General features: G+C 52.0%; 1 protein-coding gene across 4 annotated transcripts in view; it reads right to left on the bottom strand.

The window, feature by feature from the left end:
• The window catches only part of TMEM181 (transmembrane protein 181), a 63,262-nt gene that overhangs the window by 11,659 nt on the left and 23,972 nt on the right, over positions 1–27,631 (bottom strand). For 2 of the 4 annotated variants that reach the window (XM_086318573.1, XM_086318574.1), the window contains exons 2-10: positions 21,097–21,200; positions 14,067–14,122; positions 12,527–12,617; positions 11,204–11,325; positions 8,452–8,562; positions 2,842–2,922; positions 1,201–1,300; positions 618–748; positions 314–405 (exon numbers count right to left, since the gene is read on the bottom strand). In XM_086318573.1, coding sequence (XP_086174699.1) covers positions 314–405; positions 618–748; positions 1,201–1,300; positions 2,842–2,922; positions 8,452–8,562; positions 11,204–11,325; positions 12,527–12,617; positions 14,067–14,122; positions 21,097–21,200 — 888 coding nt within the window. Of the gene's footprint in view, positions 1–313; positions 406–617; positions 749–1,200; positions 1,301–2,841; positions 2,923–8,451; positions 8,563–11,203; positions 11,326–12,526; positions 12,618–14,066; positions 14,123–21,096; positions 21,201–21,615; positions 21,879–24,599; positions 24,728–27,631 lie in introns of those variants that run through there. The other 2 variants (XM_086318577.1, XM_086318575.1) reach the window with 2 other exon arrangements.

The raw sequence follows: 27,631 nt of genomic DNA, 5'->3' as shown, positions 1-27,631 counted from the left end.
GGGACAGTGGCGAGCCAGGAGCCAAATGGAGCATCATCCCTACAAATGAAGCCTCTGCCTCTCAGAAAGAGATATCTGAAATGACGTGGTCTTTTTCCTTTTCTTCCCGAGACCAGAAGAATCATGTGTATATACCTCTACATGCTGTTCAAGCAAAACTGAACCCTCAGCACAAGTCACACGAGCAAGCCTTGAAACCTTGGGTGACAGAGTCCCTTCTGGATGAGCTCACAGAACACGGTCAACTCTGAGTCTGCCCACCTTGTTCAATGCTCGCCAAGACTGCGGTTTCACGCAGAAGAAAGTTACTCACGTCTGCCATATTCCGAGGGTAACAGAAGCCAACCACAGTAGTCCAACGATGAAGAATTTAGGCAAATAGAAAGTCAAACACTTCCTTTCTCCCTTTAAAAAAAAAAAGTAAAAAATAGAGAAGTTAGTAATCCTTGCAAACCATTACCCCCTCACAGACCACACCGGATCACAGATACTCAGATCATGTCCACACGGCACGCATCTTCTGTGGACTGTGAAGCTGACGACAGGTTCTCGAGGCCGAGTCCACCTCAGGACTATCGCCAGTGTCTGGAGCGGGAAGGTCAGCACCAAGGGCTCACCTGCACCCGGACCCCGTGGTACACACACAGCCAGAAGAGCAGCAGGGCGCACAGGAACACAGACTGGAACAGGTCGTCCAGCATCCCCGGGAACCAGCTGTTCACCAGGAAGGACAGGGGAAAGAACGGGTCTGGAAGGCAAGAGGCAGGCAGGCAGGCCTGATGAAGGCGGGACCGGCGGGCGCCCGAGCTACGGGAGGGCAGGGCTCAGGGCGGCCTTCTCCCCGGTCAGAGCCTGGGGGGATGGTAGTGAACTAAAGGCTGTCTTGTTTTGCAAACTGAAAAGCCACTGAACAGATTGCTCTGGGGATGACTGCAGAGCTCCGTCTGCTCCCGCCAGCTGCAGCTCTGGAAGGAAACGCTTTCTGGGGCAGAGGACAGGGGCAGACAGCTGGGCTCCCACCCTCAGCCAAGTCCTCCAAGCGGGGGGTTGTGGGGGAGTGCCCGCCCCTGCGAGTCCTGGGGCCACGTCCTCTGGCCACATGGAGGCACTCCTGCCTGCTCCCTGCTCAGAGCCCCATCGCCCCCGGGATGCCCTCCAGCTCTCGGTGTGGAGGGGGGCCACGCCGAAGGAAGGGCCTACCGTTGTAGAGCAGCAGCAGAGGCAAGAGGATGGACATCCACTTCTGCTCGATGCCCCAGTCTCGCATGGAGAACTTGCGGAGAGAGTGCGCGAACAGGCACTGCGAACCAGACCAGGCCCCGTCACCGTCTCGGCCACCCCACGCAGCATCTCCTGACGGCTGTCGGCCCACATCGAAGGTCTGGGGCCAGCCCAGACCTGCTGCATTAACCCTGGGCTGAACCGAGACCACCAGGGACAACCGGGCCTTTATCCCAGGACAGGGGTCGGATGAGGATGGTCACAGCCGTGACCACTCCGGCCTGGCCTCCTCCTGGGCAGGCTGCTTATCAGGAGGGACCGCCCAGGGCACAGGCCACACGCCCCCGAGGTGCGACTCACAGGGGACAGCAGCTTCTGGGGGACACCAGGGCGCCCGGAGGAAAAGCCCCAGAATGAGGCTTACAGCCATGTCAGACGGCGGGCCTGTTTTCAAACACATGCCTGAAGGGGCCCGGCTCCTGGGAGAGGCTTCTTTACAGCCTTTAAAGCATCACACGGTTTGGGATTTCTAGGCCTGGTGTTGTTTCTTGTTTTTACTGCGATCTAACAGAAGCCAGTAATCTCCTAAGCAATTTGGACATCCTGGGTTGATGGTCCATCTGTCAGAATCAGGCCTGTTTCTCTCATTTGAGAACACAGGGCCCCGGGGGCCAGTTCTTTGGGTCCCAGAGTCTGGCTGCAGAGCTGCAGGCAACAGGAATCTAAGAAACAGTGAGGATCTCTGGTCCGGGGTCGATGGCACTTTCCCACCTCCCTCCATCAGAGAGCTCCCCGGGCGGGCAGGCCCTGGCCAAGCCCCCTCTCTCTGAGCTCTGTGGCCGGGTGCGGCCCTCCAGCCACTCCCAGGTCACCACCTCCTGGCACATTCCTCCACATCCCCTGTGCCCTTCCGCAAGTGGTCAGTCTGCGAAGCAGCAAGTCCCTTGGGTGGCAGCTGGAGCAGCCACTGCTGCAAAGAGCAGACCATCTCCTGGACGTTGGCATGGGGCAGGCAGCTGACAAGGGCAAGACACCACTCTGCAGGCCCCCTTCTCCTTCCTTCAGTTTACAGATGCCCACCCTTGCTGGAGGAGCACTGATGGGGCTGCTTGTATTTTATAACAACAGATTACTGCCTTCTGTAATCGCCCCCGAAAGTCATGGTGCCCTTGTGGACAGACACCTCGGATCCCAAAGGAGCCCCGAGCCTGCACGTCCATCCCCTTATCCTGAAAAAAGCCCAAAGACTAAAGGTCTGGTCCACTTCTCCAAATGTAAAAACCCAAGAACCTGCTGAGTCAACATTCAAAGAATGTCATTCAAACAAGGCAAAACTCCTTCCGCCCAAGTTACATGACACTTGTCACTGAACACCCATGACAATTCACTTGCTAGTCAGTCACCTGTAACTGCTATGACACTATTCAGAAGTCCTTACTAACGACACCACAGCATTCTTGCAGCACGGCGCCTGGGCAGAACATAGAATATTTTGTACCATCAGGTCGGCCGACTGGATGGAGTGTCTCAGAGTTCAGATAAATCTCCCGCACTCTGACAACCAGAATTTATAAACTAACTCTGTCCTTGTTAGGATTCCATGAGGTGAACAGTACTTACAGTGACAATGAAGGTGAGCACCACAAAGACGAACCGGAACCAGATTTCCAAATGGGAAAACGCAGGGTCGTAAGTCTTCCACTAAAATGGAAAGCAGGAAAACAATCACATCATTAACAACAGTCATCTCGAAATGTGAGACTACAGGGAATTTAAAATGTTCTCCTACACTTTCTGACATGTTCTAAAACTTTAACACTTAGTACATTTTTATATTAAAGGACACATACTTTGAACCAAGAGTTGAAAATGGTTTTAAACGGTAACATACTAATGATGAATCTGGCAGATAAACTGTTCTATAATAATAAGAGCATTTGGCTTTTAAATCTCACATCAAAGATTGATCAATGCTATCAATCTCTTTATTAGAAAAAGCCATCAGTGGGTAGGGGGTGGGAGAGACAGAAAAAGCCATGCTTTCTATTAAAAGAAAAAAAATAGTTTTAAAAGTGCAAAAAATGTGAGTAGGTATGATGGTCTAAAAGACACTAAGTGAAACAGAAATATGAATCTGACACAAGAAAACACTGGAATTACAGCCGCCAGTCCTCTTGCTGAGCAGTCTCACTCACGTCAAGTCTGCGGCTACCAGGCCGAGGAAGGGGCCGTGTGTGCTGACGGCGGGCGGAAGGCAGCCCTTCCCACCCCGCTGAGCAGCCAGGTTCATCCCCAGACCCCAGGATACGTGCTGCACCGCACCAGGAAGGACCATCATGTCCGTGCTGAATTAAGATCAGCTGAGCGATGTAAAAACTGTGACAGAGCAACAATCGAGTGAAAGACTCAGATTTCCCTCACCTGCCTGCAACGTTAAATCACACACACACACACACACACCGGACACGAAGCAGTGAGGGCCATGATCGCCCGCTCAGGGGGGAGGGGTGCACCCTCGGGTCGCCCCACACTGTGCAGGAAGCCAAGCCGAGCCCGCAGTCTCCCTGAGTTGTGAACACCCCACGGTGAGGGCAGGGACAGAGCTCACCAGTCTCACCAGTCGTGACTCACGGGGCAGAGCACTGAGAGCACAGAGCTAGCTCCGGACACCTGCCAAGGTCGTGCCCCCACACCTTCAGCCGAATGTTGATCTGCACGTGAGTGTGGATAATCCACCCAAGGCCGGGAAATCCCCGAAAGGAGCCCTGGCAGGCGCGCAGGGCCAGCACAGCGCCCGCTCCACGGGCAGGATCCCTGGCAGGCGCGCAGGGCCAGCACAGCGCCCGCTCCACGGGCAGGATCCCTGGCACGCGTGCAGGGCCAGCACAGCGCCCGCTCCACGGGCAGGATCCCTGGCACGCACGCAAGGCCAGCACAGCGCCTGCTCCATGGGCAGGATCCCTGGCACACGCGCAGGGTCAGCACAGCGCCTGCTCCACGGGCAGCAGGAGCACGCACAGGGGTCTGTGGAGCGCACCGCCAGCACGTTTTTTCTCGGCAGTGGGGCAACATCAGCCTTACACTTGGTGCTGCTCTGCTTCCACCAGGCAGAGTTTAAAATCCAGGCCTGAGGAGATCGTTACCACGTCCTGGACAGAGCTCAGCGATGTTCATGAGAGTACAGAAGTCCAGCAATCATAAGGTCTCGCACTGATTCAAAAATACGAGACGTGTAAAAAAGCAAGAAAACACGAAACACGATGAGGAAGAAAGTGATCCATCAAACTGACCCTGAAATCACAGAGGATGGAACTGGTAGGCAAAGGACTTCAAGCAGCCAGAGGAGCGTGAGGCCGAGACCGGGAGGCTGATCGACAGCCGATGAGACACCGCAGAGGGTATAAACGTGAACACACAGCAGAAGAACTGACTTAACACGAAACAGAATAAACGCACAGAGCATCAGTAAGCTCTGAGACAACTTCAGGCGGCTAAGAAGATGTATTAATGTATCTGGAGTCCTCGGATTTCTATTGACGGGAAAAAGTCAGGAGGATAGAAAAAATATTTGAAGAAACAGTGGCCAGAATTGTCCCAGATTTGATGAAAACTATAAACTCACAAATCCAAGAAGCTCAACTGTACTCTAAGGACAAGAAACAGGAAGAAAAGTACACGAAGGAACACCATAATCAAACTGTTAAAGAGAAAAAAATATTAAAATGAGGGTAGGGGATAGGTAAAGGAGGAAAACGATTGTAGAGGACAAACATAGGATGAGAGATTTCTTGCCAAAAAACGCAAGCCAGAAGACCAATATTTTCACAGTATTGTAAATCCACACAGTACCACTACACACCTATCGCTGCTGTCGTTCAGTCGCTCAGGTGTGTCTGATTCTTTGTGACCCTGTGGACTGTAGCCCGCCGGGCTCCTTTGTCCAAGGCATTCTCCAGGCAAGAACACTGGAGTGGGTTGCCATTTCCTCCTCCAGGAGATCTTCCCAACCGAGGGACTGAATCTCCTGAATTGGCAGGTGGATTCTTCACTGCTGAGCCATTGTGGGAACCACACACCTATCAGAACAGCCAAAATGACAAAGACTGACCTACCGAGTGTGGATGAGACGAGATGGGAAACAGCTGGAACTCTCGCAGGCGCTGACCGACGCGTGAGACAACACGGCCGCCGCGAGCCCAGCGTGTCTTCGTCAGTGACACAGGCGCTGCCACACGAGTCGGCAGCCCACTCCTAAGCACCCAAGGAAGTGAGAGCGCACGTCCACGCGAAGGTCTGGACACGGGGGTTCACAGCGGCTCTGCAACAGCCCCGATCTGCAAACAATGCAGACGGCCACGAGCAGGGGAGCGGATAAACCAACTATGCTGCCTTCACACGGGGATTATCACCCAGCAGCACAAAGGGATAAACTACTGAGCACCCACCATCAAGCAGTGTCCAGGTAATTACGCCGAGTGCAAGAACTCACACCTGTCGTATGATTCCACTTATATAAAATTCTAAAAAAATACATATGAGTCTGCAATGGAAGCCGAACTATTAACAATTGATGTTAATAGAAAAGTGGAAATCACGGTGATTAAGAACATACGAATTGTGACATCAGAGATTAGGGTTCAAACTCCAGTTTTTCCATTTCCCAGTTGGGCAGTTTACTTAATTATATTAAACCTCAGATTTCGCTTCCATAAAGCAACTGCTCTGTAGAAATATCGTAACATTTAAGTAAGCTGATGCACAGAACAAGTTTAGTGCAGACCCTGGCAAAGAGCAAAAGCTCAGCAAATAACAGCAGCTATAATAAATCCAAAATAATACAGCTACTGTGATGATTGCTTAAGAGGAAATGTAAACAGGTACAAAAGTTAAAAGGAAAGAATCACAATCAAAGACAAACCAAACAGTGACCCAAACCCAAATGACAGGGTTGGGTGAGCTAAACCCGGGGTGGGGCAGGGGGCAAGACACTGCTGTGCTGTGCGCTTTGGTAAAAGGCTCTTAAGAGGGTGATGTTCAGACAGACGACGGAAAGGAGAGATTCCTCGTTGGGGAAACACGGTGCTCTCTTCTTTCCATATTCTCGAATCAGAAGGATGCAAACAGCAAGGTCTAAAGCACAGATGTTATCACAGGACGAGAGCAAAGTGCACCTGAGCTCAGACATTGGTCTCCAGGCCCTATCTGAGTTCAACTTCTGCCTTGTGAACTCCACGACACAGGAAGAACGCTGATTGGATTTTCTGAGGACAAAGTTCGAGAAAATCAGTCACACAACAAAGAACAGAATCCAGATTCAAACTCAAAGGTCAGGAGAGGCTGGAGCAGAAAGAACACTGAGAAGAAATTTCAGAGCAGAGTGTAATGTCTGAGCAGCATCTGAACTGTTAGAAACCAACCAGAGGCTGGAACAAAGGAGACCAGGCTGACTTGGGGCCAAGGGGAGAAAACCCGGAGTCTGAGGGATCCGTAAGGGAAGAAAAGAAAGATCCTCGGAGGGGATGAGACAGCCATCTTCAAACACCTGCAGCACGCACAGACAGACAAAGAATAAACTCGCTCTGTGTGGTCAGAGACGACATGAACAAAAGCAGTGTGACTGTGACCACGGCCGCCATCTGTCAGCACACAAAACGAGCAGGCGCTGGGCACGGCCCCAAGCTCAGCCGACATCCAGAGGCCTCCAGGCAACGGGGGAAACCGCAGAGGCGTGAAGGCACTTAAGGGTGCAGGAGGCACCCACACACCTCTCAGAGAAGGAGGCCTGGTCATCCAAATAAAAACCTGTCTACAAATACTCGCGGGCTTCCCCTGTGGCTCAGCTGGTAAAGAATCTGCCTGCAATGTGGGAGACCTGGGTTCGATCCGTGGGTTGGGATGATCCGCTGGAGAAGGGAAAGGCTACCCACTCCAGTATTCTGGCCTGGAGAATTCCACAGACTGTAGAGTCCATGGGGTCGCAAAGAGTTGGTCACGACTGAGCGAGTTCACTTTCACTATACATACTCGCAGCAGTGTTATTCCTAGCAGCTGAAGGATGGAAACAACCCGAATGCTCATCCACTGACGCCTGGGTACATGAGAGGCGGCACGCACACACAGTGAAACAGCATTTGGCAAAGGAGGAATGAAGCGCTGATGCCAGCAAAGCACGGACGAACTCTTGAAAATATGGCTCAGCGAAAGAAGTTGTTCACAGAAGAGCATGAAGGGCATGATTCTGCTTGTATGAAATGTCCACAACAGGGAAATCCATACAGACAGATGGCAGACAGGTGACTGCGGGGCTGGGGGAAGGGAAGCGGGGGCCAACCGCTCACAGGCCGCGTTTGTGTCGTGTGAATTACTGTGTCACATGAACACATCACAGAACAGCGCGATTCGAGAAGGGAACCCACTGGTACCCTCATTCAACAGTCACAGCTGTTGAGAAGTAGCTGTTCTACGACAAGGAGACAAAAAGCAGAAGCAATGGTGGCACCGGGATCTGAACCCAGCTCTTCTGTCTGGTCTAAGACCCGCGTTCTCGGTCACCATGCTGATTGTTCTGACTCCCAGTGAGCAGAGGGGACAAGGAGGCTGATGTCAGCTGGGCGAGAGACAGGGAAGTCTAACCATCAGAGCCTCCCAGGTGGTGCTAGTGGTAAAGAACCCATCTGCCAGTTCATTAGACATAAGAAACGGGGGTTCGACCCCTGGGTCGGGAAGACCCTCTGGAGGAGGGCATGGCAACCCACTGCAGCCTTCTTGCCTGGAGAATCCCATGGACAGAGGAGCCTGGTGGGCTTCAGTCCATAGCGTCACAGAGTCGGGCATGGCTGAGTGACTCAGCACACACAACCATCAGAGCTGTGCGACTCAGGGACCTGAGAGCAGGGACCCCTCCAGAGGTCAGCCGGGTCTAAGTCCACTCAGGCCTGGAAGCGGCGGCCCCACCTTCCCCAGAGGACTCCCCCAGTACCTTCCAACTGCAAGGCTACTCTCTCTAAGTCTCAGGACACCACGGTCTTCCAATTCCACGCTGATTCAAGCTATTCTTCACTCCATGTATACTTAATAAACTGGGTTTTTTAATAGTTCTTAGAATTGTACACGTCTTCCACCATCCAAAATAACACGATTTCGATGCTGTGATTTATTTCGGTCATTCCACAGAGAATGGGCGCTACGCAAACGAGCCATGGAAACGCCGTGCTCGGCCGGTGTACTTACGGTGAAGTTCATTTCCTTGATGGGCCGCTTCAGGTGTTCGAATCCCACAGTCACTGTATACTTAGTGTAATTCAGGTAGCTGAGGTGAGCCACGATGATTTCCGCACATTTCTGCAAATGCACAAGCAAGATCTGTATCCTTAAAGCACGCAGGACTCACTCTCCCCCAACTGACTTGTGAGGTGACCCATTCCAACCACAGAGGATCAGCACGGAGCATCTCCAGGGAGCTCGCCAGGAGCCCAGGGGAACTCAGATGGCAGCCAAAAGCAGTTCTTAGAAAGAAAGAACCAAATGGACATATTTAGAAACAAATAATGCATGATTTACAATCATTAGACCTCCTCTACTTCATAGGATTCAAAATAGTATGTCACCTTGAGAATAGACTTCTGGTTGCCAACGGGCAGGGGAGGCATGAATGAGCTGGACTGGGAGTTTGGGATTGGTAGAAGGAATGTTATTTGGGTTTCCCTGGTGGCTCAGATGGTAAAGAATCTGCCTACAACGCAGGAGATCCAGGTTTGATCCCTGAGTTGGGAAGATTCCCCTGGAGAAGGAAATGGCAACCCACTCCAGTATTGTTGTCTGGAGAATCCCATGGACAGAGGAGCCTGGTGGGGTACAGTCCATGGGGATCACTATTATATACTGGATGGATCAACAACAAAGTCCTGCTGGGTAGCACAGGGAAGTATATTCAGTATCCTATGATAAACCATAACAGAGAAGAATACGAAAAAGAATACACGTATGTACAGCTGAATCACTTTGCTGTACAGCAGAAGTTAACGCAACACTGTAAATCAACTGTACTTTCATAAACTTAAATGATAATATGTCACCTGAATAAAAAGGTGAGTTAATGCAACATGAACTGACATTTTCACAAATACACTAGTGCAGGAGGCACGCCAGCGAGGACACGACTCCTCAGGGCCCTCCGCCTGACCTTCCTTCCTCCGTGGCCCGTCTCTGCAGTCGCTGTAGGATGCATGGGGTGGATCAGGCGTTTCCCTTTTCTCCTCTGGCCTGTGGCTCCCACACAGAGCCCCTGTGGTCTCCGTGGTGTACCCACGGACAGGCCAAGCCCCAAGTTTCGTCCTTTAGGATCAAGAACAGGCCTTCTCGGGTCTCCCCTGCGGATGTGGACGTGGACTCTGGCCAAGCCAGCCCGGGGCCACGAGGAACATGCAGGCTGCCCGGTGGCACCTGCTGGAGCCACGGCTCCAACTAGGGCTGAGTCACCTGCTGTTGGGCAAGGCTTCCCGAGCCCGGGATGTCCTGAAGACAGCAAGAGGGCAGCTGGCAGGGCGGGGAGCTGCCCTAGGGGACACGAGAGGAGGCAGAGGAGGTGGGTGTGCAGCGTCTTCAGGGTGGAGAAGGCAGCTGCTGGGCTGGTGGTCCCCGCGGTCCCCACGCCCGCCGTCCCTCCTGTCCATCCGGCGTGGTAGTGGTGGGGAGGGGATATCCGGGCTCTCATGCCAGCAGGTACAGCTCCAGCTCTTGCTTCCTTGCCCACCTCAATCCTCACCGCTCTCCACCAAGCCCCAGGGAAGGCACAGCCCCCCAACTTTACAGATGAGGAAGAGACATTTCAGAAACTGGCCCACTGTCCCCGCTAACACGGGACCACGGAGGAGGAGGAGGGGGCCAGCTCCACGGCCCGGGCCTCCCCAGGGGACCCAGGGCAGGGCCTGGGCTCAGCTGAGCAGCAGACACTGCCTGAGTACATGGGGCAGGGCGCACTGTCAGCTCCGCCTCCGGGGGGCCCGGTCTGCTCAGGTGGCGGTTCTGACCCATCTCAGGACCATCCAGCAGACATCAACACAGAAGGGCCAGAGCCAGCGGCCGGCCTTGGACAGGACCACTCCCATCTGAACGCCTTCTCGCTGGGAAAGGCTCCCCAGCCTCTCCTGTTACTACCAGGAGGTGTGCGTGGATGTCAAGGGCACAAGCTTCGGAACAAAAGCACCTGGGCTGAAGGCCTGGCACTGTCGCTCACTCATCATCTGTGTCATCCTGGGCCAGGGTCCCGCCCTCTCTAAGCCTCTGTTCCCCCTTCTACACAAGGGGGCTCTCGCAACAGTTCCTGCCCCCGGAATGGAATGAGACCACATGTGGAAAGCACCACCATGGGGCCACTTCCTGATACTATAACCAGACTCGATCTCTCCAGGGCTCCCCGTGCTGTCCACGCCCCACCTTGACCTGTTAGGTTCCGACAGAGCCTCCGTACTACGGCAGGACCTGCTTCCCACTCTTTGGGTTTCGTGGAACACGGTGCCCTACAGTGAGGGCTCCTTTCCCGCTGTGGACCCTCCCCTCTGCCAGCCCAGGGCCACACGCTGCACCAGGGCGGATGCTCAACAAAGGCGGGCCGCTCCCACGAGGCCTGGCTCCCAGTGCCCCACGTGGGTCGGGACGTGCATCCCACAGCTGGGAACAACCCAAGGCCCAAGCGATCCAGACAGACCACGGACAGCGGCAGACCACCCTCACGTGAGGCAGTGTGGCCATGCCAGACAGGCGGTGACACAGACAGTACAATCAGGCGCCAGGGTGTGTGCTTGTGTGTGTGTACTGTGTGAGTGCACACGTGTGTGTGCATTTCTAAGAATTTATAAGGTCTTGGTGCATGGTTGGGTGGGTCTTCCATGCCATCAGTGGCATTAGCGTCTTTACCTAAGAAAGTAGCTCCACCTGCAGGAATGGGGCAAGACTCCGCCGTGGACCAGTCGCATGGACTCACCTCTGCACACGTGAGCGTCCGCGTCCGGTTGTGAACTTTGTTATGGATGAACTTGGTGGTCCCGTCCTGAGCCACACCATCAACCTTAACAGTCATGGTGAAGGTTGTCTGAATAGATGTTTCTACAGAAGAAGAATCCTGGTGTCAGAGTCCACAAGGGCTGGTCACACCAGCAGACGCGTCCGCCTGCCTGGATGTGTGTCAGCCCAGGGAGGTCCCTCTGCAAGTGGGCAAAGCTGACACCCGCCAGCAGACACCCTCCCTCGAGGGTCTGCCTCTGACCCACCGCCAACCTCCATCTCACAAAAGGCCAAGTTATTTCATGGCTGATAAAGTTATATTTTTTACTTTCCCATATACATTTTAATCTAACTTCATACCAAGATAAACATAAGTTTCTTATTTTTCTGATTATATAATCTCTTATTTTTCTGATTATATGCTCATTGTTAAAAAAACATCTAGGAACACAAATGCAAAGATATACGTAAAGTATTAAACATATAATCCTACTGCCCGAGAAACTGTGATTTCATGTTTGGGTCCACGATTCCAGACGGCTTTCTAGACACACAAAGGTGTAGTGCTTTCGGGTTTTTAGTGCTTTTCTAAAATGTTACAAAAAGGGGTTGATTTTTTATTCTAAGCATTTTTTCCACTTAATTTACTGCGGTCATTGGGTTATCTTTCCAATTCTTTCAACTGAAGCACCTCTCTGAATCACAGCATGTAGAGAACGAGGTGGCGTATGCTCTTGGTTCTGGGGGAGCTGCCCTGGGTGGACAGAGCGAGGTCATTGCCGACGGTGGGTGCTTTGGACAGGATCTCTCGGCCTTTGCACCACAAGTATTTTGAGGCCAGCTAATTCTTCACTGTGGGAGTCTGTCCTGTGGCTGCAGGATGGTGAGCAGCCTCTCTGGTCTCCACCCTCTGCTAGCAGCCCCTGCCCCCAGCTGTGACAGCCGTAATGTCACAGTGTCCCCGGACGCTGCCAAGTGTCCCTAGGGCACCGGGACCTAGTTCTCTCCCGGAAGCCCCTGGAGGAGGCTGCCGCTGGAGCATCACAGCATGCAGGCTTTGAGCCAGGCTGCCCAGCACCCCTGGGTGAGGCCTGGCACCCAGAGCATGACCAGTAGCCCTGAGGGCCTCCTGGCGCTTCCGGAGGGCAGCACTGTCACTTGCCCTGGAGGACATTTAGGTGGCTTCCAACTTGCTGGTATTAGAAAGAGTAATCACCATCATTATAATTCATCTTTGAGCAGTTGCTAGAAGATTTTAAAGCTCTTTGAACCTTAAATCATTCTAAAGTGTCAGGCTTCATACCTTTTGATTGATCCAACTCGACAACACACGTCAGCCACAGCTGCTGATTATATGTAGACAGCGGTTTGGAAAATATTTGAATTGGCTTTAGCTGAGGCAGAAAGAAACAGAAGTCAAGTAATCAGGGTGACTTTTTCAGCTGAGTCTCCAAATGCCTCATCTTAACATACAACATTCAAATTTACAAAAAAGGTTGAAATGTTAGCTTTGGAAACAAAAACATGTAGTTTTCCTTTAGACAATATAAGTGAAATTCTGCCTTCCAGAAAAAGAACGGACTAACTTTCTCCTGCAGTTCACTTCTGATTCTCACCAACATCTAAGCAGGTGGTTTCTACCCCCTACAGCGTTGAGACAATATAGCCACTTAAATAACAAGAAAAGGCCTCCTTGGAGGAAAAAAAAAAAAAAGATTAAAGTGCATAGGATGATGCAAATAACAAAATAATGAAGGATACCAATGAATATTTTCATATTCACAAGAATCATTTTTTTAGTATCAACATGCCAGGGGTGTCACTGACGTCTGTTATTTTCAGCTTTCATGGTCCTGGGAATAAAAATTAGAGGGGACCATATTGCCAAACAGTGAGAGATTTTACTTTCTTGGGCTGCCAAATCACTGCAGATGGTGACTACAGCCATGAAATTAAAAGACGCTTGCTCCTTGGAAGAAAAGCTATGATAAACCTAGACAGCGTATTAAAAAGCAGAGACATCACTTCATCCACAAAGGTCTCCGGAGTCAAAGCTATGGTTTTTCCAGCAGTCATGTATGGATATGAACATTGGACCATAAAGAAGGCTGAGCACCAAAGAATTGATGCTTTTGAACTGTGGTGTTGAAGAAGACTCTTGAGAGTCCCTTGGACTGCAAGGAGATCAGTCAATCCTAAAGAAAATCAACCCTGAATATTCATTGGAAGGACGGATGCTGCTGTGAAGCTCTAATACTTTGGCTCTTCAGCATAGAGCTGACTCACTGGAAAAGACCTTGATGATGGGAAAGACTAAAAGCAGGAGGAGTAGGGGATAACAGAGGATGAGATGGTTGGATGGCATCACCAACTCAATGGACATGAGTTTGAGCAGGCTCTGGGAGTTGGTGATGGACAGGGAAGCCTGGTGTGCTACAGTCCATGGGGTCGCAGAGTCGGATACGACTGAGCGACTGAACTGAAGGATTTTGAACAAAAAGTATGAAGAAAATTTCAATAAAGATTAAAAAAAAAAAAAAAGATTTGCACACGAGAGGAATCAGGATGAACTAACCAGCCATTGGAAATGAACTGCGGCTCCCTAAGAGGTAACACCACCATCCTTTCTCAGCACTGAGGTCACAATTACAGCAAAAAAGGTAATTTTAGCAAATGAGGACCCAGAGGCCAGCAGCTGAAGTGGAGTAAGAAATGTGGGTTGCCTGAGAAGCAAGCTGCAGGGCAAGGGGGAGGTTGATCTTATTGACCCTCTAAGCAGGACCATTTCTTAGTGACTCAGAAATTTACAGGGCTCACCAGCTGCCACTTAGACCCAGTCTTACCTTTTTGCTATTATTTAGTGAAAAGTTAGCTGCAGAAGTCTGGATCACTTTGGGTCCTAAAGCATAACAGAGAAAGAAAAAGCAGGTTATAACTATATTGATAATTCATCTATTGATTTTTTTCCCAAATGCCAAGAATGTCTCATATATTATACAGAGATAGTCTTTTTCCTGGTCTGTCTTTAGAGGCTTTGTACACACACACACACACACATATACACAAACACACATACATATGTATGTAAAATATATAAACATATGAACACAGACATGCAACATCTACTCTGCTGCACATGATGACCTCCCAATGCAGGCGAACAGAACGTGACAGCACACGACACACACGATTTCCACGGACTGCGTGTGCAGTTCCCCTCCCCGTCCCCCGCTCTCTGGGAAGGCTCTCTCTGCAGTGTGTGGATTTAAGAAAGCACCAATGACACAGATACCGTCTACACAGTTTGTATAAAGACTTCTGCTAAAAAATTATACACCTTGATCCATTCACCCAATTAATCCAACCTTCCAAAAATATTAAATTGAGGATTTTAAGAAGGCATGATATATACTAATATATTCTCAAGGTTTTTACCGAAATAACAGAGAATCAAGCTTCAAAGGATCTTACGTCGTGATATTTCAGAGCTTTTTGGCCTTAAAAGTCGTCAAAGGAAACCCTGTAAACCTGATTCCACTCAGAACTGGATTGTGCTGTAGCAAACCCCTGGCAGCCTGCTGGTGTTCCGGGCCATCCTGCGGCCACGCCCAGCCTGCTGCCAACCACCCTCTGCTTGGAGCAGGAGATGCCTGAGTTGACTCAACCGGGGCAGGGGCACCCTCTGGGGCATGTCCATGAAGGCTGAGACAGGAAGGAGGTCGGCTCCCACAGACAGGCTCATTTCAAAATGACTCACAATCCGAGTGCACTCCTGCCCCAGGAAGTGAGGCAGTCTGGTCTCTCAGGAAGTGTTAAGAACTGGGAGTCAGGAGGTCTTGACTCGAGTCTCAGCTAAAGGCTCTCTGGATCTCATTCCCTCATCTGCAAAGCTCCATGGCTCCTCAGACGCTCCTAACTCTGAAATCCTGACGGCCTCACTCTAAAAAGTAACTTTCTTTGGCGTTAGTGGTACAGAACCTGCCTGCCAATACAGGAGACACAAGAGACACAGGTTTGATCCTTGTACTGGGAAGATCTCCTGGAGAAGGAAATGGCAACCCACTCCAGTATTCCTGCCTGGAAAATCCTATGGACAGAGGAGCCTGGTGGATTCTGGCCCATGGGATTGCTAAGCGTCAGACATGACTGAGCAACTGAGCACACATATCAACAGAAAGTCACTGGGAGCAGAGAGCTTGTGATGGCGATTTTGTATTTCCACTCGACTGGGCCCACGGTGCCCAGATACCTGGTGAAACACTACTCTGGGCATGTCTGTGAGGGTGTTTCTGGATGAGACCACCTTCTGAATCAGGAGACCAAGTAAAGCGGGCTGCCCTCCCGGTGTGGGTGGGCCTCGTCTGAATCGGTGAAGGCCTGGGCACAGCAAAAGCGGAGTCAGGGAGGATTCGCTCTCTTCTCCTCTGTCCTCAAGCTGGTAACACGAGCCCTCACCCCTCTTCAGACGAGGAACTACGTTGTCGGCTCTCCTGGGCCTCCAGCTTGCTGACTGTGGAAGCTCTCAGCCCCCATAGTCACGAGAGCGGAGGCCTTATGATAAAGTATCCCTCTTTCATCTCCCCCCGCCCTCTGTAGCTCCCACTGATTCAGCTTCTCTGGGGAACCCTGACTCACACAGATTCTGGTACCGAGAGCGGTTCCCTAGGATCAGCGGGGAGAAGGTGAGTCTTCTACGCTGGCTCTGGGGTTTCTGGAATTGATTCTCTAATCTGATTAAAGATGCTAACGACTGTGTGTCCAGTAGTAAAATGAGCACTGATGGTCCAGGAACATACGCAAAATACTTGCATTAGATACTCCTCATCAGCCGTTTATTACAAGGGGCAAGGAGTTTAGCGGATCTGTTTAGGGATACTTCAGAACATTCTTGGAAAACTAACAAACATAATGCAGATGGCGGGTTGCTCCTAATGTCACTGGACAAGGTGGTGAGAGACAAGGATGAGCTCAGGGACTTGAATTCTCAGCTCGAGGGCCACATGCCTGATCTGAAAGCGCCTGTGTGGGCCCTGACGGAGACCCTTATTTCCTACGGCCACAGGGCTGAGACTTCTGATCACACTAGAATCTCATCCTGCAACTGGCTGAATTACAACCCTGCTGAGCAGCCAGCCTCGCAGGAAGCCTCCCTGCTGAAGTGACCACGCTGACCGGGAGTGAACAGGAGCCTGTTCTGGGGACACGCAGGAAGGTCCTGATGAAGCTGGGCACGCTAAATTCCCACAAGTCCTTTCCCAGTGGGATGCTCTCCCCATTCCTCTTGGAAGGGGCCTTCCTGCCTCCTCTTGACGGACCAGCCCTGCCCCACCAAAGCAATCAGGGATGGCTCCTCGGAGGCAGTGGCCATGCAGGACCACACCGTTTCTCCACATGACCCGCCCCCTTCACCTTGAGACCTGTAACTAGACTCGCATCCCAGCAGGCCCCAAAGGGGAGGCACAGGACCCGTGAGGATGCGCGCTGCGTGCCTGAAGAACGACCTGAGTTTCCTGATTTATGCAGACAGAAACCCAGGGAACACAGTGTGCGATGACGGTGGAAGGAATGGGAAGCCGTCTCAGGCCCATCGGATGGATACGGGTTCACTAAGCAGAGATTCTGCACTGAAAAGCTGCAGCTCAGGAGTCGGAAAGGGCTCCCAGGGTTTGACTGGGTGGTTGGCTAAAACAGGGACCCAAAGGTGGTTCTAGTGAGTGAATCAGAAATGCTGCACCTGCCCAGGTTTAGTGTATGGTGGGGGGGGAGCCACAGACTTAGGGAGTGGGATTGCTAGGGTGGATCTGTCATTTAAGACCTACGGGAAGAGTCCAGAAGACACGCCTTTCACCACTGCTGTGAGAAATACATTTGTGAGGGGAGCCCCGAGCATCCTTAAAGGGCGCTAAGATTGTCCTGCTCTGCAGGCCGGGCCTTACCATGGGAACTACGGCCCCCAAGCTGGGAAACAAGATGCAGAGGCAGGAGGTGGATCCCAGGGGTGGCAGGGGCCACGAGGTGACACCAACTGCCAAAGGCATGGTGGGTGTGCTCACCGTGATGGACAGCAGAGTCATGGCAGTCAGACAATCTGATTCCCACAGACCTATGGCATTAGCTAACTGATGGTGGTGGTCCCAGACGTGAAATACACAGGAAGCCTAACAAGTCCTTACTTGATCTGCATAAGCAGGAAGGTTCAAGTCAAGCGTACGAAGGTCTAACGTACGTCACAAAAACAGAGAACCATAACCCATCAGTAGTTTCCAAATACGAGCCAGTTTACAGACCCAAAGGCCCTTGAACAAAGGGAAGGTTGGGTCCTCTTAAGAAAGCACCCCAGTACACCGCCAAACACTTGTACCGTCAGTCATCCTCCCAGAGGAACCTCTGGTCTTCTACTAGGACAAGTGCACTGGGGAAAATCAGATCATTAATTTGGGGAACTGCTGGACACTGGCTCTGAACTGATGCTGATTTTAAGAGACTCAAAATTCCGATGTGGTCCACCGGAGTAGGGACCTATGGAGGCCAGGTGATCAATGGGATTTTAGCTCAGGTATGCGTCACAATGGGCCCAGCGGGTCCCCAAACCCTTCCTACAGTTAATTTCCCAGTTCCGGAATCCATCATTTGAATAGATAAACCCAGCAGCTGTCAGAGCCTGCATACTGCCCCCCCGCCCTCCATGGTTACCTCATCCCATGCTCACCGCTCTCACCCCTTCCCCAGAATCTGCTGCACTGGAACCAGTTAAATGGCCCGTCTCCTCCATCAAACAGCATGTTCTGGATTCCCCAACGCCCAGGGCAGGTCCCAGAGCAAAACAGACTCTTCCAACGCACAGAACATGGTCAAGGCCACCCAGCGCTGCCGAGCTGAACGTAGGCCTTGGCTGCTGTGAAGGGCAAGACCAGGTCACCCCTCTGTGCATCACCCTCCATAATGGGGTCATCAGGGGCTGAGAGCAAGTGGGGTACAGCTAAGCTGAGTTGAATGGCACTGCGCCAAGGTAACTATAGATGCTAAGAAGGTCAAAACTGCTCCTCACCTCAGGGAACATTCTCAAATTTACTCTGTATACAAAGACACCATCATCCTGATACGAAAACCAAAGATACTATTAAAAAAGAAAATTACAGGCCGGTATGTTTGATGAATATAGACAGAAAAATTCTCAACAAAATATTAACAAACCAAATCCAATAGCATTAAAAAAAAAAGATACTCCATGACCAACTGGGATTCATCCTAGCGCCACAAGAACGGTTCAACACATGCAATGTGATATACCATATTGATAAAAGATAAAACCCACACGATCATCTCAACAGACGTGGAAAAAGCATTCGATAAAACTCAACCTCTACTCACTCTTATCAAAGTGGGTAAAGAGGGAACCCGCCTCAACATAATAACAGCTATTTATGATAAACCCATAGTCAACACGATACTCAATGGCAAAATGCAGAAAGCCTTCTTGCTAAAATTTGGAACAAGACAAGGATGCCCACACTCACCACGTCTACTCAACAGTGCAAAGTTATCCAAACTGGAAAGGAAGAGGTGAAGCTGTCATTATAGAGAAATGGACAGGAAAAACACAAGTTATCCAAACTGGAAAGGAAGAGGTGAAGCTGTCATTACAGAGAGATGACATAATGTTACATATAGAAACCCCTAAGGGTTTCACATAAAAACTATTAGAACTGATAAATTCAGCAAGGTATCAGGATACAAGATTAACATACAGAAATAAGTTGCATTTATTTACACTAACAATGAAATATTAGAAAGCGAAAGTAAAAAAAAAAAATCCCTTTTAAAATCATATCAAAAAAATAAAATATTTAGGAATAAATCTGGCCAAGGAAGTAAAAGACTTGTACACTGAAAACTATAAACATTGGTAAAGGAAACTGAAGATGATTTAAAGAAATGGAAAAATATCCAATGGTCGTAGATTGGAAAAATATTGTCAAAATGGCCATACTACTCAAAGCAATCTACTGATTTAATGCTATCCCTATCAAATTACCTGTAACCATTTCCATAGAACTAGCACAAATAATCCTAAAACTTATATAGAACCATAAAAGACCTAGAACTGCCAAAGCAATCCTGAGGAAAAAGAACAAAGCTGGAGGCATAACCCTCCCAGACTTCAGACAATACTATAAAATTAGAGTAATCAAAACAGTGTGGCATTGCACAGAAACGGGGATATGAATCAATGGAGCAGAGTAAAGACCCCCAAATAAACCTGGACACCTGCTGTCAATGACCTCTGACACGGCAGGCAAGCATGAACACACAATGGAGAAAGGACAGTCTCCTCAGCAAGTGGTGCTGGGCAAGTGGACAGTCACATAGAAGTCAGAGAAGCTGGAACACATCCTCACATCGTACACAAAAATAAACTAAAAATGAATTAAAATTTTAAATGTAAGACATGATACCATAAAATTCCTAGAAGAGAATAGGCAAAACATTCTCTGACATAAAGTCATAGCACTGTTTTCTTAGGTCAGTCTCCCAAGGCAATAGAAATAAAAGCAAAATAAACAAAAGGGATCGAATCAAACTTACAAGCTTTTGCATAACAAAGGAAACTGCAAACAAAATGAAAAGACAACCTATGAGCTGGTAGAAAATATTTGAAAATTATCTGACTGACAAGGTCTTAATTTCCAAAATATACAAGGAGTTCATACAACTCAAAAAAAACCCCGAAAAACAAAAACAACCAATCCAAACAAAAAACGGGCAGAAGATCTAAATAGACATTTCTCCAAAGAAGACATAAGAGGTCTAAGTCGCTCAGTTGTGTCTGACTCTCGGCGATCCCATGGACTGTAGCCCGCCAGGCTCCTCTCTCGGTCCATGGAGTTCTCCAGGCAAGAATACTGGAGTGGGTAGCCGTTCCCTTCTCCAGGGGATCCTTCTGACCCAAGGATCAAACCCGGGTCTCCTGCACTGCAGGCAGATTCTTTACCATCTGAGCCACAGGAAAGCCCAAAGAAGACATACAGATGGCCGACAGGCCCAGGAAAAGACGCTCAACATTGCTCAAAATCAAAACTATAATGATGTCCCACTTCACACTGGTCAGAATGGCTGGCATTAAAACATCTACAAATAATGCTGGAGAGGGTGTGGCGAAAAGGGAACCCTCCTACACTGTGGATGGGGATGTAAATTCATACGCAGAACAGTACAAAGGTTTCTCAAAAAACTAAAGATAGAGTTTCTATATGACCCAGCGCAATCCCACTCCTGTGCTTATATTGGGACAACACTATAATTCAAAAAGATACACGCACCTCTATTCACAATAGCCAGGCCGGGAAACTACCGAAACGTCCAGCGACAGATGAGTGGACAAAGCTGTGGCACACATGTACAACTGAATACTACTCAGCCATAAAAGGAAAGGAATGATGTGTGCAGCGACATGGATGGACCTACAGATGACCGTACTGAGTGAAGTAAATCAGAAAGAGAAACAGAGACCGGATGCTATCCCGTTTATGTGGACTCCAAAATATGACACAGACTCATTTACAAAACAGAAACAGAGTCTCAGATACAGAGAACAGACCTGCAGTTGCCGAGGCGGGGAGGGGAGGCGTGAGAGAGTTGGATTGGAAGTTTGGGGTCAGCAGAGGCAGACTATAACATACAAGATAGACAAACAAGGTCCTGCTATATGCCACGTGGACTATATTCAACGTCTTGTGATAAACCGTTAGGGAGAAGAACATGAAAAAGAATATTTATATGTATGTATGGCTGAATCACTTTCCTGAACAGCAGAAACTCACTCAACTTTATAAATCAATTATACTTCAAAAAAAAAAAACAACTGTTCCTCACCTCTGATCCCAACGAAGACGGTCAAGCCGAAGCAGACGAAGAAGACAACGAACACCAGGACGAAGTGATGCTTGGAGAGCGTGTAGAGCCGCATGGGCGCCAGCCTGCAGGGAGAAGCCTGGGTGAGGGGCAGCAGGCGAGGGCCTCCCCAACCCGGGAGCCCCAGACCAGGCGACCTGGCTCACCAAACTGTCCAGATAACCTCAGTGACCACGGCCGGCCTGGGGGCCATTCGGTGTGTTCTGGACCCAGCAGGGCATGGGGAGGGTCTCTGCCACCCCGAGCTGCAGGGCCCCCAGGCCAACCCCACCCTCATAGGGGGAGGATGTATCTCAGAGTCCACTTGGTACATGCGGACCAGGTCAGAGATGCAGGAGGCTGACCCTGTCCACTCCCCCACCTCCAGCGGTCAGAGCAGGGCCCAGGCCAGGAGGCCCTAACTCCTTGCATGGGGACTATCATTTGCCAGGGTCAAGCCTGGACCGGGGCAGGGTGGGGGGCTTCCAGGCACGTGTCTACCTCATCTTCTTCCAGCCCCCGGCTTCGGGCTTCCTGTCCAGGGTCCCTCTCAGCCTGAGACCCCTCGCTGGCCCCACCCGTCGGGGTGAAGCTCGGCCTGGCCCTCGCTGTGGGGTCTGGGTTTGAAGCCACTAGGCCAGTCGCCTGCAGGCGTCTGATTTACGCCAACAGGAAAGCCGTCCCATCCCGAGGGTCCGTCCTAACACTCATTCCTCTGGCGCCTCTTATTCATCCCTCCTTTCTTCTTCGGTCACAAGCAAATGGTGGTGTGAAAGGTTATCACGTCTCTTCTAGAACTCCCTACTCAGGGGCGGGCCAATCAGGACGTGGCAGGGACCTTTGACCAGCAGCCCCAGGCAGGCTGGATTGCAGGCTCCGAGGACCCTGACCCAAAGGGGAGGCTGCCCCCTACCCCAGACCCTGAAGCCCGGAGAGATCAGAGCCTCTGGGGTTTTCCGCTTTGCTTTGCTTCCCTGGTTCTTTTTATGACCCAACGTTTCCTGGCCTGAGGAGCTGAGGAAGCAGGAAGGAGTTTCTCACGCCTTCGGAGCAGGCAGGGGATGACACAACCCCCTGGAGGAGGAGACTAAGGCTCTGAACCGGGAAAGGAGGGAAGATTGTTTGCTCTTTATCAAGTTCACAGCTGTGAGCACACACACACGCACCCTCTCCCTTGCAGACCTAAGGCCACAGCTGGCCAGGAACCCAGATGGGCGGCCTCCCAGAGCAAAGGGGCCCCGAGTCCTCTGACGTAGGGCTCTCCTGTGGGGCCTGCCAGGCCCGAGTGAGTGAACTTTCAGATTGGGCGGCCGGCAAAGAAATGAAGAAACAGGTGTCTTCCGATCTGGGACTCGGGTGTGAAGGTGGAACCACAAACAACCCCGGTGGGTGTGGGAAGTGAGAGCTCGTGAATTAAGTGGCCTGATCCCAATTCAACTTTGGGATCCTAAGGATCGTAAGAAGCCTGAAAGCCTTACACTATTAGAGCCAGACGCGAGCTCAGCAAGGAAGTCCTTGGATTTGCAGGTGGGGAAACCGGCAGATGGCAGATTCTTGTCCGAGATGCCACAGCTCTGCCCTCGGCAGTCCTGACGGTTTCCTGGGTCACACCCACACACCCCACCCCCGTGAGAGGCCTCAGTGCACCCTGCAGAGGGAGGACTTGATCACCGGTGCACGCGGCATCTCCACACTCATGCGTGCTCAGTCACTCAGTCATGTCCGACTCCTTGCGGCCCCATGGACTGCAGCCCCCCAGTCTCCTCTGTCCATGGAATTCTCCAGGGAAGAATACTGGAGGGAATTGCCACGCCCTCCTCCAGGGGATCTTCCCGACCCAGGGACCCAGGGATCCAACTCGCATCTCTTTTATCTCCTGCATTGGTAGGCGGATTCTTTACCATTAGCGCCACCTGGGAAGCCCTCCAGGCTCATAACAGCACACAAAGCTACATGGACTGGATGCTGGGGAATGTGCAGACACGTTCAGACGTCAAGGCCACAGCCCCAGTGAGGACTGGAGCTCTGACAAACATGCTGAACGAGGACACGCAGGGGAGCCTGGCGGAGGGTGTGCAGAAACACCCGCAGTCTTCACCACTCTTCCGTATGCCTGAAGTTGTTTTAAAGAATTACACCAAGTCACCCACGGCGTGCACACCCCCCTCGCCCCCGCCCGCTGCCCTCAGGGACTCTGAGGGCACCAAGGGCCTTCCAATGGCTCAGAATAGATGACCTCTAAGCAGAGGACAGAATAAGAATAGTTATATTTAATGCTTGAATTTAAAAACATATCATCAATAAGACGCATTATCAGTGATTTACTATAAAAGCACAGTTCCTCTGCAGGTGAGAAGGCTGGAGTTCCTGCAGCACACAGACCACTCTGGGTTTGCTTCCAATTTTCTCCTCGGGGGCTCAGTAAAAACCTGCCATTTCCCTTTCCACTTCAATCCAATTTATTAGCTATTTTCCCAGCTCGGCAACCAAGTCTCACCCAACTGGACAGAAGAAAAAGACGTGGAGGAGGCAAAATAAACCCCCAGGGTAAGCGAATGGCATCGCACAGCCAGCCCAGCTGGCCTGGGTTTGCAGGGAATGGGCTGGGCCCCGGGCCTCCTGTCTCTCTGCTCCCCACTTCCCGAGTGGCAGGACCCCACCTCACGCAGGAGGGATGTGGCGGCCCGTGTCCTGGGCCAGGGGATACCACCCAGACCACAGACAGACTGACGACGTGCCCCCCTCCACCGGCCTGCTTGCCATGAGTCCCTAAACGCTTTCAAACAGCGCACCCAGAGCTTTCAAGCTGGCACTGCTGGCCCGCACTTCTGATCCCAGTCCAGAGAACTCCCAAGACGCCACCACAGACGGGAAAAACACAGGGCGAGGAGTCACGGGACTGCACAGGCCACCGCCCCCTGAAGCCACCCAGCATCTCGGGCTCTGTGCCTCCTGGCGTCCTTTCATGATCGGGCACCCAGGGGTCCCTCTGCCCAGTCCACCTCCTTGCTGAACTGCCCACACATCCCCGCAGTCAAGCTAAAGCCTAAACCTGCCCATACCCGGGCACGAACCCGTGAGCAGACGGCCTGCAGCCCTGTGACCAGGCCATCAGCAAGCGGGTCTCTGCTCAGAGGCCAGAAAGCGGTGGAGAAAAAAAGAAAACGGACGCGGCCTCAGACCCTCCTCCTCCACGGCCGCCCACCCTCTTCTGGAAACTCTCCAGTCCAGATTCAGGACCCCACGCTGCGGACCCGCGGGCGCCCACCATGCATCTCCTGATTTGTCTCTAACACTCCTCCTGCCCCCGGGACGGTCCCCAACTTCCTGCCTGCCCCGGACCGCACCCAGAAACTGTGGCTCCCAAAACATCTTGGAAGTCCTACACCACTTCACGGTCAAGAGGTTTGAAACTGAACCCATGAAAAAAAAAAAAATAGCATCAAGGAAACCTCGGCTTCTACTGCCCGTTTCCTGCCTCCCACCTTTCTCCACCCCGACGTCCGAGAGCCCTGGGGTCACTGGCCGCCCGTCTCTCATGTATCCCGCACCGCCGGCCCGGAAGAGGTTCATCCTGCACCGCCGGCCCGGAAGAGGTTCATCCTGCACCGCCGGCCCGGAAGAGGTTCCTGCCGCACCGCCGGCCTGGAACAGGTGTCGCCTCGCTTCCTCCTCATCTCTGCTCCCCACACACCAGCCTCGCAGTCCAGGCCCTGGTCCCCTCCCACATGAGCCCCGCAACAGTCATCCAGGTGCGTCTTCCTCTGCGGGTATCACAGCACCGTTAACATGCTACCCCGGCACAGAAGGCCTCCGTGGCTCCCACAGCCAACTCGACTCAGTTTAAACTCCTTGCTGTGGCTTTCGAGGGTCCCCCAAATCCTTCCCTAAATTCCTACCACCCCGCATGTATCCTACAAGAATAACTACCTCCCTGAGTCATCACAGCTGCTTTCTGAGGTAGGGACTATTAACGGTCCCATTTCACAGATGAGAACACTCAGGCTGAGGCAGGTGACTTGTCCTGGATCTCAACGCAGAAAAAGTTAAAGTCGCTCAGTCGTGTCCGACTCTGCGACCCATGGACAGTACAGCCCACGGAATTCTCCAGGCCAGAATACTGGAGTGGGTAGCCTTTCCTGTCTCCAGGGGATCTTCCCACCCCAGGGATCTAACCCAGGTCTCCTGCATTGCAGGTGGATTCTTAACTGAGCAGAGGCAGAGTTCAAACACAAGCGTCAGACTCCAGGATTTAGGCCTTAAGTTCTATAAAGCTTCCCAACGAGGTTGAGCCAGCCGCCAGACAAACCCATCCATGTACTGCTCTCCCGATCCGAAACGCTCTTTTCTCCCTGCTACCCGAATCTGACCCAGCATTCACGGCTCACCTCTGTGTCCCACCTTCTCCATGAAGCTTTCTCCTGCTTCTCCATCGCTTGCACTGGCTGCCCAGGCTATTAAACCACTACAGCACGTGTGGTCAGCACTACCGAGCTGAGAGCTTGAAAATAAAGCATCAATTAACTGCACAGACGCCAGAAAGACACACGGTACGCACTCAGAAAACATCTGTTCAACTCAACTTTTATTAGTTTTCTCCAGAGTGTTCATGCGGTTCCCTCCAGTTGGTGGTGAGAGGCTCGGGAGCAGGGAACCGACCGGCTCCTGTTTCCCCATGAACCCCGGCCGGGTCAAGCGCAGCCACAGATGAAGTCTTCTACCTCGATAAGCAGAGCAGGTAGACTTCCTACAAAACCCTGCTGGCTCACAACCATGTCTCTCTTCTTCTCTTGAGGGGACCCATACCTCAGTCTTCCTCTCTGGGTACGTATATCTTTACACACTAAGGCATCTAACGCGCACACACACTCTCAAAAATCCTGGCTTCTAAGGAGCCACTCCAACCTTGTAAGACCTTTCCAGTGTGATGGAAAAGACTGTCACTTGGACTCTCTGGGTCCCTTCTAAATTAAACCTCAGTTTCACGGGTGATTTACGATATCACAGATATATTTCCTAGAGAACCTACAAACCCCTTTCTTAGAAAGCCAACACCCAAAATTGCAGCTTTAATCCCAATTAGCGAGCCCTGCCTCCCCTCCACCATGCGCATTCATCACGTTTCCCAGGGATGCTTCCAAGGAAGAGGTGTTTGTGGAGACATCCATTCCCAGAAGGAAAAAATGGTGGGACACCCGTCCTGCAGGACTCTCCCGGGAGAGCACCCTCTTCACCTGACTGGGGCCCCTCGAGGCTGCTCCTGCCCATCCGCTCAGCTCTCACTCCCCAGGCAGGGCAGCCTGCTTCAGGGGCGAGCGCGCGCACGGTCCTGCCTCAGCCCGGCTGGACCTGGCCTGGCGTGGGCGGAACGTCTCCACGCCGACGTCGGGTGGGCGCCTCGGGGGTGCAGCGCTGAGAGCCGGACCCCTGGCCTCCCACGGAGGCCCTGCAGGCTTCCCGCCTCGGGAATGGGCAGCTCCAACCGGACTGCTGAGGCCAGAAACCTCTGGAGTCTTTTCCTCGCTCCCCACCATCCACAAAACCCTCAAGATACACGAGACTCGGCCCTTCTCACTGTGCAGGCGGAGCCTCTGCCGGCTTCCCCAGGACGGCAAGGCCCCTGTCATCCTGCGAACCCCACTCAGCTCCTACCGTCCCCTTCCCAGAGCTCTGCTCCCCCCATCCGCTCCCGTGGAAGCCAGAGCTCCAGCGACTCCCGTGTCACTCACAGTGACAGCCAAGCACCTCAGGACTCTCGCGGGGCAAGCGTGTTACACGCCTGGGGGCGTGTCCGCTGGGACACGCGGCCGCGGAAGGGATCTTCAGGGTGGGGCGGAAGCACTACCCGCTGACTTTCCAGGAGCATCCTCTGCCCGCCTCCCACCCTGCTCCTCTGACGGTGAAACCAGCCCCCCGACAACAGAGGCTGAAAATGCTGGACTCTCCCCTTCCCAGCCTGCTTCTCTGCTGGCCTGGAGCCTGAGGAAAACCAGCCGGTCGCTGTCTGCCTTCAGTGCCCGTGACTGAGGGGAGGCACTGCCTGTCACCACGCCACATGTCAGAGGGTGGCTGCCGCCCACAGATTAGGATGCGGGAACAGAAATATGGAGACACACCCCGCCGCCCGGGTCCCCAGAACCATCAGATTAACCCTGGATGTTCCCGCCTCAAATTCCAGACCCACCCCGCCCCCCACCCCCCGGCCCCGTGTGTCAGCCACTTTTCATGAGGTTTTCTATCCGAATCGAAAGCTTCCTGCTGATACCCAAGCCCTAAAAACAAACTGAAACGAAAAGCAAAACTTCAAGGCAGTCATGGAGACGTGGAAACCTCCTAGTTCAAGGCACCTGGGCGGCCCTTTCTGACCATGAGACAGTCCCCAGCCGTCCCTGGTGCTGAGGCACTGCCGTCGAGGCCACCATCTGGCCCCTCCCTCCACCCTCCCGGACCGGACCCACCGAGGTCCTGGCTCCCAGGAGGCACCCACCAACTGGCTGCCCTGAGGAAGCAGCCATCT

Source organism: Bos grunniens, chromosome 9, assembly GCF_055505025.1.
Source record: "Bos grunniens cultivar Pamir isolate PY7600 chromosome 9, Bosgru_T2T1.0, whole genome shotgun sequence".
Lineage (NCBI taxonomy): Eukaryota > Metazoa > Chordata > Mammalia > Artiodactyla > Bovidae > Bos > Bos grunniens.
This window is presented reverse-complemented; position numbering and strand designations above follow the sequence as displayed.